Source organism: Wolffia australiana, chromosome 11 (genome assembly GCF_029677425.1).
Source record: "Wolffia australiana isolate 7733 chromosome 11, ASM2967742v1".
In the NCBI taxonomy this organism is placed as follows: Eukaryota; Viridiplantae; Streptophyta; class Magnoliopsida; order Alismatales; family Araceae; genus Wolffia; species Wolffia australiana.
Window position 1 is genome coordinate 5612291 of NC_135845.1, and position 15500 is coordinate 5627790.

Below are 15500 nucleotides of genomic sequence, written 5' to 3' on the forward strand. Positions count from 1 at the left end.
TTTATTAAATTTACTGTCAAAATCATTTTAGAGGAAAGAGATGATTGATGGTTTTCTAAGATAACTCGAATGTTATCTCATTTTAATCTCATCGTAGGGATGTAATAATCCAAACTTCTATTTAAAGATGCCAATGTAGGTTTCGTCCAGTTCATGAAAGGACTGGTTTTCTAAAAGGTAGAAAAAGATGTTGAGTAATGAAGTTAGCTTGAATAAAATTTAAAATTAATGCCCATAGAAGAAAATAAAATTGGTGTTAAATTCCTATTCATATATAATGTGATAATGTTTAGAAATAAATACGGTGTATAATCAGGTGCTCTTTGTTTTTTTGTGTATCACAAGATATGTAATGGCTGACTATGCAAGTTCCACGAAACAAGGCTTGGAGAACACGATTAATAACCAAATAAACTAAGTAATGTAAATTATTTCAGGGAAGGTGCACAGACTTATGATTCTATTTACAACTCATAAATCACAATAAAATGAAGGCATAGATCAAAGAAACAATTTTAAGAGAATACCATTCAATATATTTTAAATTTCATAAATAATAATAAATATTAGATGGTACGGTTATGAAAACCATCTAAAATATATACATTATGGGAGGGGAATCCATATTCTAATGACAAAAGAACTCTCATTAAACTGGTGTATAGGTATAAAAAAGAAAACACAACTTAGTTCGGGCATGTAATGTGATAATTTTCCATCCAATGAAACAATCTGAGGGATGCAGCCCTCACATCCTGCTTGCATCCTCCTGTCAATAGCTTGAAATTTTATTGGAGGAGTTTTTATACAAGGAAAAATTCAGTATTTTATTATTATTCAACTTACCCTTTTTTTCCAAAAGTCCTAAATTGCATAGTAAATAATTGGTCCATACAGTACAATTGTTTTTTAACAATGGTAATTGTAATACGAAGGTCTATACCATTGTGGAATATCATTAACAGAAAATGTATTGATTTAGAACATTGTATAATTTTTTAGAAACATAGTTTACAAGGAACTTAATCTTATATCTAAATTTTAATAAAAATATTAGCCTGTATCATTAATATTTATAAATTTAGACTGATTGAATTTATATAAACTAAAAACGTTGATTATGATAAAATGAGTGAATTCATCTAGCTAAAATGATTTATCATTTATATATTTTGTGGCATGCTGTAAAAAAGTATTTTATAGTATTTTTATATAATTCTATTTTTGAAAATTCATATTATATGATTTTATTTACCTTATTGAATAATGATCATAAAAAAGTATGTTAGGTTTTAATAAATGTTTTAAATTGAACCTTAAAAAATATTTGGGATATTGTCACGTACAATCAACATTAGAATATTCTCATTCACAAAAACAAAATTAAGATGTGACCATACAGCTGAAATGGGATTTAACAAAGTGAATTTTTTGATGAAAATGATTAAATAATATATTGACCATAGAGGATCATGAGCTCAAATAATACTACCAAAGTTCAGAGATAAATGATCATCCGGGTTTCATGTCATCTGCAGATTAGCCAAATAATAAATCAAGGTTTAAATTTACCATTAATTTAGATCTCCCATATTTTTTTATTTTTTTATTTTTTTAAAATAGAAGTATTTATGAAAAGGTGAAATTCAATATAACAAACCCAGAATGGTTCATAGTCTGATGTAGAATGTGAAATTTGGTTTGTAATTTCATATAGAATTTGATTTCCTTTTATATGGTGGAGATTGGGCTGGTGGTCACCATAATTTGACTTCTACCATAAAACAAAAATTTCTGTTTATATTCCTTTACATCAGGCTTTTCATGTGGTTCAAATTGATTTGATGTTTTAACATATGATCCCTTCCTGTGATACTAGATTAATATCATCACAAAACACGACAGAGTAGTGTCAACAAAAGGATATATATATGGAGATATAGATATAGATTAATTTAATGAAAGTGTGATGTTGGATAAAGGTTACACATATTTAGTTTATTATAATTTATATGGAGATATTAGATTTATTTAGTGGACATAGAAAGTGAGAAGTTTGAGTTTAGATGAGACATATATAGTGAATTTGAAAATTTTAAGTCTTCAGGATTAAAGTAAAATTAAAGATTCAGTAGGTTTACTCAAGGTTTGATTGGCATATAAACTGACATTATATTAAGATAAACGAAAAGAGAAATGAATAGCTTGGCTAATGTTTCAATAATCATGACAAAGATTAAGACAATAATGAGTTTGATAGGACAACATAATATTAATGGTGGCGCACGCCATCAAATTTTCTCGACGACGTCTTCTGTGCTGCCCGCCACCGTCATTGACAGCCGGGTGAAGATGCTCGACTATCACATTTTAATTTTTGTTGTTTTCCTAGTCGTGTCTCGTGTTTTCTGTATTTGTCGTCCTTTTTTTTCATCACACCGTGACGCGTCTCATGTCCGTGTTTTCATCGTCACGGGAAGGGGGCCTGTAGTCCTTTCCCCCTTTTCCTTTTTTTTATTTTATTTCTACTTTCCCCTTTATTTTGTAATGAGGGGGCCCATTATACAAGGGCCCCCTAATGGACCCTCTTCCCCCCTTGTTGACCCACTTAAGGGCCCATCTCCTCCCTCTTTATAAGGGAAGAGGGGGGCACCCTAAGAGGCAGACCAGGAAGAACAAGAGAAGGCATAGCAGTTGAATTTTCTGGTGTCCCCCCTTCATCCAGTGAAGAGATCTCGGAAAGGGAGGGGAGAAGAGGAAGTCGAGAGCCGGTGGTGAAAACGGTTCTCTCTGATTGAAGGCGTTCTTCCCTGTTCGTGGTATTGGGGGCAATCCTGTGCTCGGAGGACACGCGAACCAGCAGATTACCAGCCATGTCGAGTGCAAGAAATCCACCCGTCGATTACCGACGATTTCCAACGCATCTACCTCCTCGGCGGTGATTGGTTCGAGCTGAATCAATCCATCGCTCCCACCGCGGTGTATAACCAATGGGACTCGTTTCTTGATCGTCGGAGAATGCCAATTTGAGATTCTCTCGATTTTAGCCCTCATCGCGGCCAGCCGCACCTGGCTTGTAGGACCACTGATCCGCGGTGACACGGGAATTGGCTCCGCTCCCGTGACAGATTGGTGATTTCACCATCCAACCCCTAATCGTCGGCCGGTGCCTCCCTGCACTGCGTGGCCGACTTTGGTGACCACGACGCCACGCGTGACGAGTGTCACTTTGCCGACTTTGTTGCACGACCCTGCTGGGGTCCGTCGGGAACGCACCAACACGAATGCAAGTGAGCGTCTTACCAGTATGTGTGAGTTTGTCCGTTACGTGCGAGCCCTACGGATTGATTCCGTTTGGTCATAGACGTCTTTGTCCCTCCAATGAGGTTTAAGAGGCCACTGTCGTCGTCATACGGCGACCCCTTCGGAGCACGGAGCTCGGCATCTCCCTTGAGTCGGAGCCTGCACGTATGACACGTAGGATGCATTCATTGTGCATCATAGTCACATCTACCCATTTAGGGTTTTATCATCCATCGAACGACGACACCGTTGACGTCCGTCCCCACTATCTAGCTACCGAGCCATCGTCTTCGGTACCGACCGGATGACGTCCTATACTCCGTCCGGCATCAAGGAGAGAGAGACAAAGGGAACAATGGAGAGAGATATGGAGAGAGAGAGAGATAGAGGGAGCAAAGGAGAGAGATATGGAGAGAGAGAGCATGAAACAGGGATATAGAGAAAGAGAAAGAGAGAGAGGGAGATAAACATATATATATACATAGAGAGAGAGAAAGAGAAAGCGAGGGAGAGAGATATGGAGAAAGTGAGAACGAAAGAGAGGTATGGAGAAAGAGAGAGAGGGAGAGTGATACAGAGAGAGGGAGAGAGAATAAGAGAAAGAGAGATATGGAGGAAAATAGAGAGGGCGAGACAGATATAGAGAAAGGGAGAGCAAGGGAGAGAGCAATATTGAGAAAGACAGAGAGAGAGGGAGAGAGAGATATGGAGAAGTAGAGAGAGAGGGAGAGAGAGATTTTGAGAAAGAGAGAGAGGGATATATATAGAGAGAGAGAACCTTGGCAAAGAATCTTGTGCAAAAGGAGAGGAAAAAGATGAAAGTAATTTGGTATCTGAATCCACTAGGGTTGTGGTTCACAAGAAAATTTCTTCCCATATTAGGGCAGAAGAAACATGAAGATAATTTCTAAAGCATGGGAACAAGAAGGGAGATGAAATAATAAGGAAGAAGAGAGAAGAGGGCAAAGAGGGATCATTTGTGAATTGTGATCATTATAATTGCTATTTTGGTAAGTCACTCAACTAAATTGTAACCGTTATAACTGGCATAACAAAGATTTAATCCTAGCCATTATGAAGTTTTTCTATCCAGGTTTCATCCTATCCATCTATCTTTTATCCTATCTACATTTAAAGTCATATTGAATCATAGTTTCTAATTCTAATAACGAATATAGGGGTACATGTTCAATTATTACTTGCTAGTCTTTATTTTAAGTCCTATTGGTCCATGTAGCAGCTGAGGACACTGTGTTTATTCGCTCACTTGCAAAATTTAATGAGGAAAAAATCATCAGTGCAATCATGTTTTGCCTCCTGCAGTATATGGGTTGGAGGCATAAGTTTTGTACATAAAGGGTCAAAGATTTTTCCTTCTCCTTTTCCATAAAATGTTTAACAACTTACAAACACACTATCCCAAAAACTTCGCCCAATAAAATAATATATCTTAAAATTTTGTATCACTTATTCTTAGAAAACTCAGATGCACAAAAGTGTGCAGAAAACAACAAGCACTCTTCCTCATACAAGCACAACATAGACAGAGCGACTCTATCTTCTGGTGCCGGACAAAGTTATTTTTCAGGGCTGAATGGAAAATCAAATGGCGAAAAAAGAAGAGAAAAATATTCAAGGGCACTGTGGCACGCCGCCGCGTGTCGTCAAGCGAGCGTAGCAAGGGCAGACTTCCTTGTTGCCAGCAGTGCCTGGTGGCACGCAGTTGCATCGGCTGCAGCAAGTCCCACACGCCCTCTTGCACAAGTTGGGCCTTGACGACAGCTTGCACCTCCCATTGCATGCACTCCCACAGTCTTTCATTAAAATTTAAAAAAAAATCAAAGATTTTAAAAATTAATTATTTTTGAATTTTGTAAAAATTAGAAAGTAAACCCAAAGAAGAAGAAAAGCCACTGAGTCAGTGAAGGGGACATTCCCATTTATAAGGATAATGAAAATGGGTAAGGACGGATTAGAGAAAGGATCCTTCTTATTACCAATTTTCAGGACGCTGCTCCCAATTTGCATCTCCACTGCCTGAAAGAAACAGAAGGGAGGCACATTTAGTACCCATGTTATGTAGGTATCCCATAAGATAGGAAACCTTATGTTGCTTATTTTTTCTCCCTTTCTTTTATTTCTGTGAAACAGTTCTCTATCATAAAAATAATCCGCACATCAGAATTTAACACGTAACCCATCCCACGAGATAAAGGCACACTGCATAAGTAATGAATTAGCGAGACTAAACTAACGTTGCACTACAAATAGGAACATTAATTACTACATCAAACCACTAACTAAAATATAACCTTCAAGCAAGATCACATTAATGAATGGATAACCATCAATTCTCCTATTAATTATCTCTTTCTCTCTCTCATGCGCCACCAATAGAAATGCATCAGACCACTATAAGTAAAACACGCTTCATGCAGGATCACATTACGGCATGGATTACCATCAATTCTTCTATTATTTATCTCTCTCTCTTTGTCTATCTATCAATCTATCTAACTAGATGTATATATCCTCTCTCTTCAGTCGTCAGCCTATTCTGGTGTCATGGGCTCGGGTACTTACCATCACGAGAGGAGAGGCGAGGAGAGATAAGAACAGACAGAGGAGGAAGACTCTGGAGGGAGCCATGGCAGAAGCAAGCGTGACTGAAGATGTTGCCTTGAAAGAGAAAACTCTTGACTCGGAGTGGGAAGTAAAGAGTGAGAGAGATGGATAGATGGGCGAAGAGAGAACCCCCCCTACGAGAGTTATTTATACGAGAGAAGTAACTGTGTAGGAGTAGTCGCTGCTGCCGTGCTGTTGCCAGCAATACTCCACGGCTGGACCAATAATCATTGGTATTAACTGAGCGAATATCCGTCGTATTCATGAAGCTCGAACTATAGAGTTTCATCCCCATGCAAGGGTAAATAGAAGGTTCCCGTCTCCTCGTCGTTGTCGGCCGATGTGGCTGTTCTATAGAAAAGTCATTACTTTCCGTGGTTTCGAGGCGATTCTTTGCCCAGTTGGCTCCAGCTGGTGAAGGCTGAGAATGTTCGCGTCAGGACAGAGCTGAATACATCATGCTCGTCATAAGACTATCTCTCTTTTCCGTTTCTAGTATGTAATTTTTTTTCTTGAGTGCAGTTGTTGTTTGTTATTTATGAGCGAACTGAATAAGAAAACACAACTGTAGCCTATTGGTGACAAGCCAGATGTAATCGTTACAGGTTGTCAAGGGTCAACCTGTTTATTGGAATTTTGGACTGGTTATAGTTGGCAGGGGTGTGCGAAATTGAAGGATTCCTCTCGAAAAGTACTGTTTTCTAGGAATATTGAAGGTGAGTATTGGAGTTCTCTAAATCTTCTTCGTTCAACCCATATTTATTCATTTATGAGAAAAAATAAGTATAGTTTTCGCGAATGCATTTTAAGAGAACTCCTATAATCCATATCAAATTTTTCGAAAATCACGTCGCATAGCTCGTAGAATGTTTTATGGTTTACAGCAAACACGAAGTTGTTTTCCGAGTAAATGCACAAGATATGGATTAAAGCGCACACTAACAAATAAAAAAATGGAACTCTATCGCCCCAAATGTCGATAATGTCTGGCCTAGAATGTCAATACGTAATCTATCTTCTCTCTCTGAAACTGAGAATGTCGCACATGCTCTAAAAATTCCAGCTTGGATAAAAGCCAGGGAGGAAGAAATCTCTGCTCTTCATGGAGATGGAACATGGATACTTACAATTCCTCATCAAGGAGCCAACATTGTGGGCTCAAAATAGGTACTCAAGTGCAAGCTCAATGCTGATGGCTCTCTTGATCGTTGTAATCAAGCTTCTTTTTTTTTTCTCTTTTTTTTTTCTTTTAAGGCAAGACTTGTGGCCCAAGGTTTTATTCAAACACCTATTATTGTCTGTCATGATACCTTTAGTCTGGAGGTCAAAGTAACCATTATCAGACTTCTATTATTTATTGCTATATCAAGTAATTGGCACATTCAATAATTAGATATTTCTAATGTTTTCCTCCTTGTAGATTTTAATCAAACTATCATTCATATATATATATATGTGATAACCTCCAACTTATGAGAATCTTTAGTATCTTAAACATGCGCGCTTGCTTAAAAAATCTCACTCTGGTCTCAAACAAGCCCCTTATATGTGGTATCAAAAACTATCCACATACCTATCTCAATTAGAAGTTCAAGGTTCTAAAACTGACACTTTTCTCTACTTTAGGAATTGTGCACAGTCTCGTATGTTCTAACTTTTCTATGACGATGAAACTTTAGTTCTTGGCTCTCATGATTTAGATGTTTCAGGAACAATTCAAGCTTTAAAGAATGGTTTTGCCTTGTGAGATCTAGGTGCCACAAGTTATTTTCTTGGGATTGACATCCTTCATACTAAAGAAGGTATTTCACTATCTCAATAAAAATATCTATCTCATATATTCCAAGTGTCCAAGATGTACAACTGCAAGCCCACTAAAACACCATGCATTTTATCCTCAGCTTCTCCTCGTACAAATTTGGAAAAGCCCGATTCCAAAATCCTAATAATTCAGGAAATCTTAAGGAGAGGCAAAACAACCAAGAATTCAGGAAATTCAGAAATAAATCCTAATCATATTTAAATTTTGGATCCCAGATTTATGGTTGACGATGATGACATTTTGTGACCCGACCGTTTCCTCTAGAGGTGGTGTCGTTGCTTCCTGTGGTGCAGCTTGGGCTTGTGAACTACTAGAACATTGTTCTGCATCCTTAGGTATTATTCATATTTCATTTCTCGCATCATACTTATGTGACTCAGACTTCATAAAATTTCAAAATAGAATCTTGACTCAGACTCATGTAACAGGCATATTATTGACATTGCTGTCAAAAGAAGATAGAGAAACTTTCTCATATTGATATTCTTCCCTCCGAATTTGACTCAGGATTTTCAGTAACTTTTTTAATATTGCAATTTTTTATTACTGATCGAGATGAATATAGATTGAGGAGATTAAACAATTACCTCGTCACGTAATTATATATCGTTTCTATACTCCTCAAATGACATTTAGCCTTTAGATTTAATTGAAGTGGGTAATTAGAATTTACAATTATATGAGAAATATTTTCATATCCACTCAAGTTCAGATACTCTTAAGTTTTATGTATGGTCTACCTTTTAGACCAAATTACAATTTCATGATTTTATCTTATTCTCTCCTTGCTTCTTGTATATATTGAGCATTACAATAATGTTTGAACTTATTCATTTAAATATATATTGGGTGTGGCCTATACAGATGCAAGTGTTGTTCCATATGTTATCGTATTATTCACTGCATAAATAGGATTTTAGTCAAATAAATAGAGTATACATTCTTAAAATTAAACATTCAGATAAAATACTATTAGTACGTACTGATGCCAAATAGATGGAAAAGGATTAGGAATGCAAATTATTTCTGATCTAAACTATCTAATACTTCTTTTGTTCAATATGGACTCTGTCAACACCATCGAACTCCATCAATACATGCCAAAAATTATTTTATTTCATATCAAATTAGTACCATAATGTATATTTTGTGTCACATTAAATTATATAGTGCACTAGACACCAAGTCTATTGGGCAAAGACCTATTTATAACTTGCATAGGTATGAGTCGAAAAAGGACTCCAATGACACCAATAGGTAAACTTTATGGAATACACACAGCTACTCAATCTTCACCTGAAAAAAAATCCTTTTTGTTCCTTCAGCATTCTTCCCTCTGTTATTCAAAGTTCAGCCATGATTGAGAACCTGAGATGAGATTCATGCTGCTGAATAAAAAAAAAAAATCATATCTTTCAGAATACAACCAAGTCCTAAAGATGATTAATGCTAACTTGAATGGACTCAAATAATTCATCTCAAGCTGGACATATTTCCAACATCTAGATATACCTACACAGTCCTCAATACATTGGATCTCCTTGTTGTCTATTTGATTAGTGATTCTGGAGATTTGAGGAGACATTCTAACCATTTTAACTCATTAGTGGAGGGGTAGTAAAGGAGAAGGGTGACAAAGAAGGGGGACCTAAGGATAAAAATTTCATGGATGTTTCTCAACTAAGAGTTTTGGTCCTTTTACGGTTCACATAGTTTTTCACAAAAAAACCTTAGAAAATAAGTCTATCCTCTAATATCTAATAAACCATTTTAGTGTGAACCTTTCGGTCTATATACTATTCAAGTAAATGACTCTCAAATCCCAATAGATATTTACTACCTAACTCTATTATCTAACTATTACAGACATATTAATTAACCTTGGATCAAATATAGCCCAAATATTAGGTCAAGGTACCAACACATGAGGTGCCGAGTCACATCATCTATTCCAAAAAGTACACAAAGGTTCATAAACTCTTTCATGAAGTCTGTTTGTCACCAATTACCAACTACATATAATCCTTAATCTGCATGAGATCTTAGAATGGTTTCAGGCATTCTCAACAGTCACTTACTTGATATCCTAGTAAGTATGGTGAAACAAAAAAAGCTCTAATATTGTAATGCCTTAGCAAGGACTTCATTTTATCACCTTCCTTAAGTGTGTCTCACACTATTCAAAGGGCATACAATACAATCTGAATGTTACTGATTCTGACTTTAAATTGTTTGTATTACATGATTAAAGAATATTTTTGGACTTATTCAGTATATAAAGACCCATGTTAGAAATATGTCATTGATGTGTCTGGTCTAAAGTAAGGTCAATAAAACTAGATTCTTGCAGTCCCATTCTCTACGTTTTTCCTTTCCAATCTTTTATCTCAACCTTGGGTTTACTTAAACCTAAAAACTTGAGCCCAATAAAGTAAGATATCTTAAACTTTTGTATCATTTATTCTTATAAAACTCAGATGCACAATTCTTTATGCAGTTAAAAACAAACAGGCTCTCTAGTTCATACACGCACCACAGAGACAGAGCGAGTCTATCTTCTGCTGCCAGAGAGAGATTTATTTTTCAGGGCTGAATAATCAAAAGGAAGAAAAAAAAGAAAAATATTCAAGGGCACTTTGGGACGCCGCCACGTGTCGTCATGCGAGCATAGCAAGGGCAGACTTCTTTGTTGCCAGCAGTGCCTGGTGGCACACAGTTGCATCGGCTGCAGCAAGTCCCACACGCCCTCTTGCACAAGTTGGGCCTTGACGACAGCTTGCACCTCCTACTGCAGGCACTCCCACAGTCTTCAATTCAAAGAAAAAAAAAACAAATCAAAATTATAAATATATTTTCGAATTTTCTAAAAATTAGAAAGTAAACTCAAAGAAGAAGAAAAATCATTCAGTTGGTGAGAGGGACATTCCCATTTGTAAGGATAATGAAAATGGGTAAGGATGGATTAGAAGAAGAGAAAAGAAGCCATGCATTTACCAATTTTCATGGCGCTGCTCCCAATTTGCATCTCCACCGCCTGAAACAGATCGCGGGAGGCACATTTAATACCCATAGTAGGTAGCTGTCCCTGGAAAATGGGAAATATTCTGTTGCCTTTCTTTTTTTTCATTTATTGCTTTCAAACAGTTCACTATAAATAACCCTTCGTGCAATATCACATTAAGGAATAAATAACCATCCATTCTCCTATTCTTTCTCTTTCTCTCTCTCGCACCACCAATAGAAACATTAATTACTACATCAAACCACTATAAGTGAAACACACCCTTCATGGAGGATCACATAGATGAATGGATAACCATCAATCCTCCTATTATTTATCTCTCTCTCATAAACCACCGATAGGAATGCGTCAAGCCACTATAAGTAAAACACACCCTTCATGCGAGTTTACCTTTAGGAATGGATAACCATCAATTATCCTATTATTTATCTCTCTCTTTGTCTATCTATCTATCTATCTATCTAATTAGATGTATATCCTCTCTCTTCAGTCATCAGACTATTTTTGTGTCATGGGCGTGGGTACTTACCATCACGAGAGGAGAGGCGAGGAGAGATAAGAACAGACAGAGGAGGAAGACTCTGGAGGGAGCCATGGCAGAAGCAAGGGTGACTGATGATGTTGCCTTGATAGAGAAAACTCTTGACTCAGAGTGGGAAGTGAAGAAAGAGAGATAGATAGATGAACGAAGAGAGAACCTCCCTCCGAGAGTTATTTATACGAGAGGGAACTGTTTAAGAGTTGTCGCTGCTGCCATGCTGTTGCCAGCAATTACTCCACGGCGGACTTCGCCGCCTTCGTCTGCTGACTTCTTCTGCACCAATACTTATCCGTATTAACCGAGCGAATATCCACCGTATTTAGCAAGATCCAACTTTAGTGTTCCATCCCCATGCCACGATAAATCGAATGATAAATTGAAGTTTCCCATGTTGTCGTCATCGTTGGTCGACGTGGCTGTTCTATCGCATGGGGATTTCAGTGGTTTCGGGGCGAGTCTTTGCCCAGTTGGCTCCAGCTGGTGGAGACCAAGACTGTTGGCGTGAGGACAGAGTGGAATACAGACTGCCTCTTTTCTGTTTTTAGTATGTTTTTATTTTTCCTGACTGCAGTTTTTCCTTATTTTTATGAGCGAACTGAAGAAGAAAACACAACTGAGACTATATAGGTGACAAGCCAGATGCAATTATTACAGGTTGTCACTTTAAAAGTCCAACCGGCTTGTTGAAATTTTCGACTAGTTATAGTTGGCAGGGGTCTGTGAAAGCATCGGTTACTTTGAAGGATCCTTCTCGAGAAATCTGTTTTCTTGGATTTTTTAAGGTGAATATTGGATTTCTATAATTCTTGTTTGCTCAATCACTCAATTGGAAAAACAAAGATACTATTCTTAAACGTATTTCCAGAGAAATCCAATAGGATAGCAAGTTTCCCTAAATCTATCCAGGGTTGTATGTTCGACCTTATTTATGTATATTCATATCATGCGAGAGGAACACCATCCCTATCTGGCTATAATATGAAGAGCAGTGGAAAAGCTGGATTGATTATTCTCGAGAACTCTGCTTTATTGGATTTTTCAAGGTGAAAATTAGAATTCTATAATTCTTGTTCGTTTAGCCCATCTTTAATCATTTTTTTGGAAAAATAAATCTACTATTCTCAAATGCACTTTTCGAGAAATCCTAAAAAATAGCAAATTTCGCAAAAATCTATCCAGGATTGTATATTCGATCTTACTTGTGTTTATCAATCTCATGCGAGAGGGACACTAACGTAAGCTGACAATCAGATGGGAAAGGGCCCAGTGCCCGACAAGAGAGTGTCTGCAAAACAACCTTAAGCTACGATCGAAATACCCTTAATAGAAGCATCGGCAGAAGGGTCTGTATCAGCAGCAGTCTGCGATGTACTCGATAGGAAAATGAAGAGGAGAGGTTGCAAACGGCCATCGACTGCATATGAGATGAGTCAAGAACGAGGTTAAGGTGAATACAGAGAGAGCTCAGAAGAACGAACAGTTATGGATACCTGCTAATCATGTACTCGGCAAGAGAGTCGAAAACAATGATTCAGGGGCAAGAAAACACTATATCATTAAAGAATAGTAGCAATACCAAGTAAGAAGAGAGAGTATAACTTTCAAGCACCAAAAACTGCCATTTTCCTCTTACACCACTATATGTAATCTACATTCCAAAAGGAACGGAGAGTCTAGAACTTTAAGTGGAGAGGACAGGCCTCACCTACTAGTAAGGCACATAAGGCAGATATGTAGGTTGGATGTAGGATACAACTCCCCCGGGGTAATCAAAGTTCAACTTCGTATGAAACAGCATGGTCATCAATAACAGACGAACAACGAGAACCTTTGCAGGTTATCTACGCAATGAGCCATCCATTACCATCAACCAAGGAAGATGGGGTTGGCGGTCACAAGTCAGAAAATATGGATGACTAGACGTCACATTTTTCTGCTCATCTCCGCGGAAAAGATTGATTCACAGAAACAATTGGGGGTACCTCTTGGTGCGAAGTGTTTGGAAGTACGAATGGTTGGAGACGAGCGTAGACATGCTTGACTAATGTTAATCAGCTCCTGCTGGTCCGAAATCTAGGAGGCCGGTAATGATTTTGATCGAGGAGTCGCGATCTTAGGTTCCGAGTAGTAGCTGAGGATGACTTCTGATAGGGGATACGATGGAGAACCATCTGACATGGCAAGTCCAGACTCATCATTAGCCACGTTGTGGAGCCCATGCCGACGTGAAGAATCCGAGTTTTCGCTACCAGGCTTGAGGAAACTTCACTCGCGTCGTTTTATTTTGTGTTCGTGTCTTCTTTTGGTTTTATGTAGGCCTCCACTGAGCACGGTCCCCTATTCCTGTTGTTTTGGTTTTATTACATCGTTCCTTTGACTGAAGGGAGGCCCCCTCCTGCGTGAGTACATGTCTCTCCCATGTGTGCGTCTTTCTTGTGTTGTCTTGTTTCGTTCACAACCTGTAGGGGAGAAGCCCATGTTTGGCCTCTCCCCCGTAAGGAGCCATTAGGGCACCCATAAGCCCCCACCCACTTTTTACTATAAAAGGAAGAGTGGAGGTTCACGTTTGTTTCGACAGACCTTGTTTTGGAAAAAAAAAAAAAGTCAGAATGTTTTGTTTTGTTACACCCTCTGGAATCCCACCCCTCTTCCCATCAAGGGGTTTCCTCTCCATTGTCCTGGCCTAGGGTTTTGGATGGAAAAGGATAACGCCGGGGTACCTAGGATCACCCCAAGCACACCCAGTCGCTACCCAACCGTGACAGTTGAAAGAACTGGGTCTCGCTTGAAGAGGTTGGAGAAAGAAGAAGAAAGAGAGAGAGAAGGAAGGATGACAGAGAACATGAGATGGAATTAGATCTCTTATTTCCCACTGATTATCATTAACATTGGTTAGTATTTATATAAAATCAAGAGATACTATATTTAGTAAGTGTTTAAATCATAGCCGTTATAACTAGTATAACGGCTATAGATCGAACGGCCTAGATTGTTCGATCCATTTAAATCATAACCGTTATAACTAGTATAACGGCTATGTCATGCTATAATCGTGACCGTTGGATTCCTATCTATGTTTCACCCTGTCTATATTTGATCCTAACCTATGTTTGAACTTATATGTTTTCCATTCTTCTTGTCTCAAACTAGTCTAGGGTACTTGTTTCATTTCTATAGGCTAGATCTTAATAAATTTCCTATTGGCCCGCTGGCGAGTTTCCTCCGTCACTCCGTTTCTTTGATGGTTCTTCTTGCTTCGTCTTCAACAGCCATGTACAGTCGCTTTTCTACGGTGACGGACCTTGCCTCTACGTCGCCGTGGATCAGTAGAAGCTCCTTCCTCCGAGTGCATCGTGTCAACGGTCATCACCACCGTCGATATAGCGGACATCCCCTCCAACAACCTGCGCACCAGAATCCTGTCTTCCACGGCCGACTATAGCCCTTACCACCGAGCGCCGCCTATCATCGCGTTGTAGCACACCTCCACTCTCGCCAACAGCATTGGTTGCACAGGACCATGGCCGGACGATTGCTATTTCTGATCCCGCTGCAACCCCAAAGACGCTGGCAAAAACCGTCCGGGGAGCCATCATCAAGACTGCCTCGAGCGTTCCTCCCCGATGAACTTGCCTTGCTCTACTGCTCGGGAACTCTGTCCTTGCGGCCGCTCGCTGGTGGTGCAGTGTGTCAAGATTACGTGCAACCGACATCCCAGACCATACTGCAACCACCCGCAGTCAAGTAGAAGCATTGGGACTCATCAATTCATGATGCACCATCATTCCACTACACCAGACTCCGTTTGAATTTAATTAACTATATTTCATACTAAGGGACATCCATCTCTATAAAAGGCTGTATGGATCAAGGGATTAAATAGATATGCTTTCATTTTCGGAATATCAATCGTTTTCTACTTCGTCTTCAAGATCGTGTTGATTTCTCAACGTGGTATCAGAGCACGCTCTGACCAAATTTGAAGTTTCCTCCGAAGAAGGGATCATTCAACAGCAATGACAACATACATGATCGCCTGAGAGAATCACGCATGTTCCACCAGTTGGGATTAAGCTCATTTGGAGCAACTATCTCCTATGGATGAACAGCGTAATAGCCACCGTTGGAGCGCAAGGACTAGGTAAGCATCTCACACATGAGAGACCTACTTCTGCTCCACCATTTTC

At 38.7% G+C, this 15500-nt stretch overlaps 2 protein-coding genes across 2 annotated transcripts; both read right to left on the minus strand.

The window, feature by feature from the left end:
• Positions 1 to 4749: 4749 nt before the first annotated feature.
• LOC144709864 (snakin-2-like) lies at positions 4750 to 6060 on the minus strand. The gene is made up of 3 exons (XM_078583516.1): positions 5887 to 6060; positions 5301 to 5340; positions 4750 to 5117 (listed from the first exon to the last, which is right to left on the minus strand). The coding sequence occupies exons 1-3, from the start codon at positions 5950 to 5952 to the stop codon at positions 4936 to 4938; spliced, it is 288 nt and encodes a 95-aa protein (XP_078439642.1). The 5' UTR covers positions 5953 to 6060; the 3' UTR covers positions 4750 to 4935.
• Positions 6061 to 10182: 4122 nt separating this feature from the next.
• On the minus strand, positions 10183 to 11467 carry LOC144709724 (snakin-2-like). Its single transcript, XM_078583347.1, has 3 exons — positions 11302 to 11467; positions 10745 to 10784; positions 10183 to 10557 (listed from the first exon to the last, which is right to left on the minus strand). Exons 1-3 carry the CDS (start codon positions 11365 to 11367, stop codon positions 10376 to 10378), a joined length of 288 nt encoding a protein of 95 aa, XP_078439473.1. The 5' UTR covers positions 11368 to 11467; the 3' UTR covers positions 10183 to 10375.
• Positions 11468 to 15500: the final 4033 nt, after the last annotated feature.

What these genes read in the sequence shown, in the direction of transcription:
- LOC144709724 (XM_078583347.1), bottom strand. Translation starts at nt 11,367, where the DNA reads ATGGCTCCCTCCAGAGTCTTCCTCCTCTGTCTGTTCTTATCTCTCCTC. An exon ending in TCGCCTCTCCTCTCGTGATG is followed by an intron (nt 10,785 to 11,301) that starts GTAAGTACCCAC and finishes GATCTGTTTCAG; the next exon opens with GCGGTGGAGATGCAAATTGG. An exon ending in GAGCAGCGCCATGAAAATTG is followed by an intron (nt 10,558 to 10,744) that starts GTAAATGCATGG and finishes TTTGAATTGAAG; the next exon opens with ACTGTGGGAGTGCCTGCAGT.
- LOC144709864 (XM_078583516.1), bottom strand. Translation starts at nt 5,952, where the DNA reads ATGGCTCCCTCCAGAGTCTTCCTCCTCTGTCTGTTCTTATCTCTCCTC. An exon ending in TCGCCTCTCCTCTCGTGATG is followed by an intron (nt 5,341 to 5,886) that starts GTAAGTACCCGA and finishes TGTTTCTTTCAG; the next exon opens with GCAGTGGAGATGCAAATTGG. An exon ending in GAGCAGCGTCCTGAAAATTG is followed by an intron (nt 5,118 to 5,300) that starts GTAATAAGAAGG and finishes TTTTAATGAAAG; the next exon opens with ACTGTGGGAGTGCATGCAAT.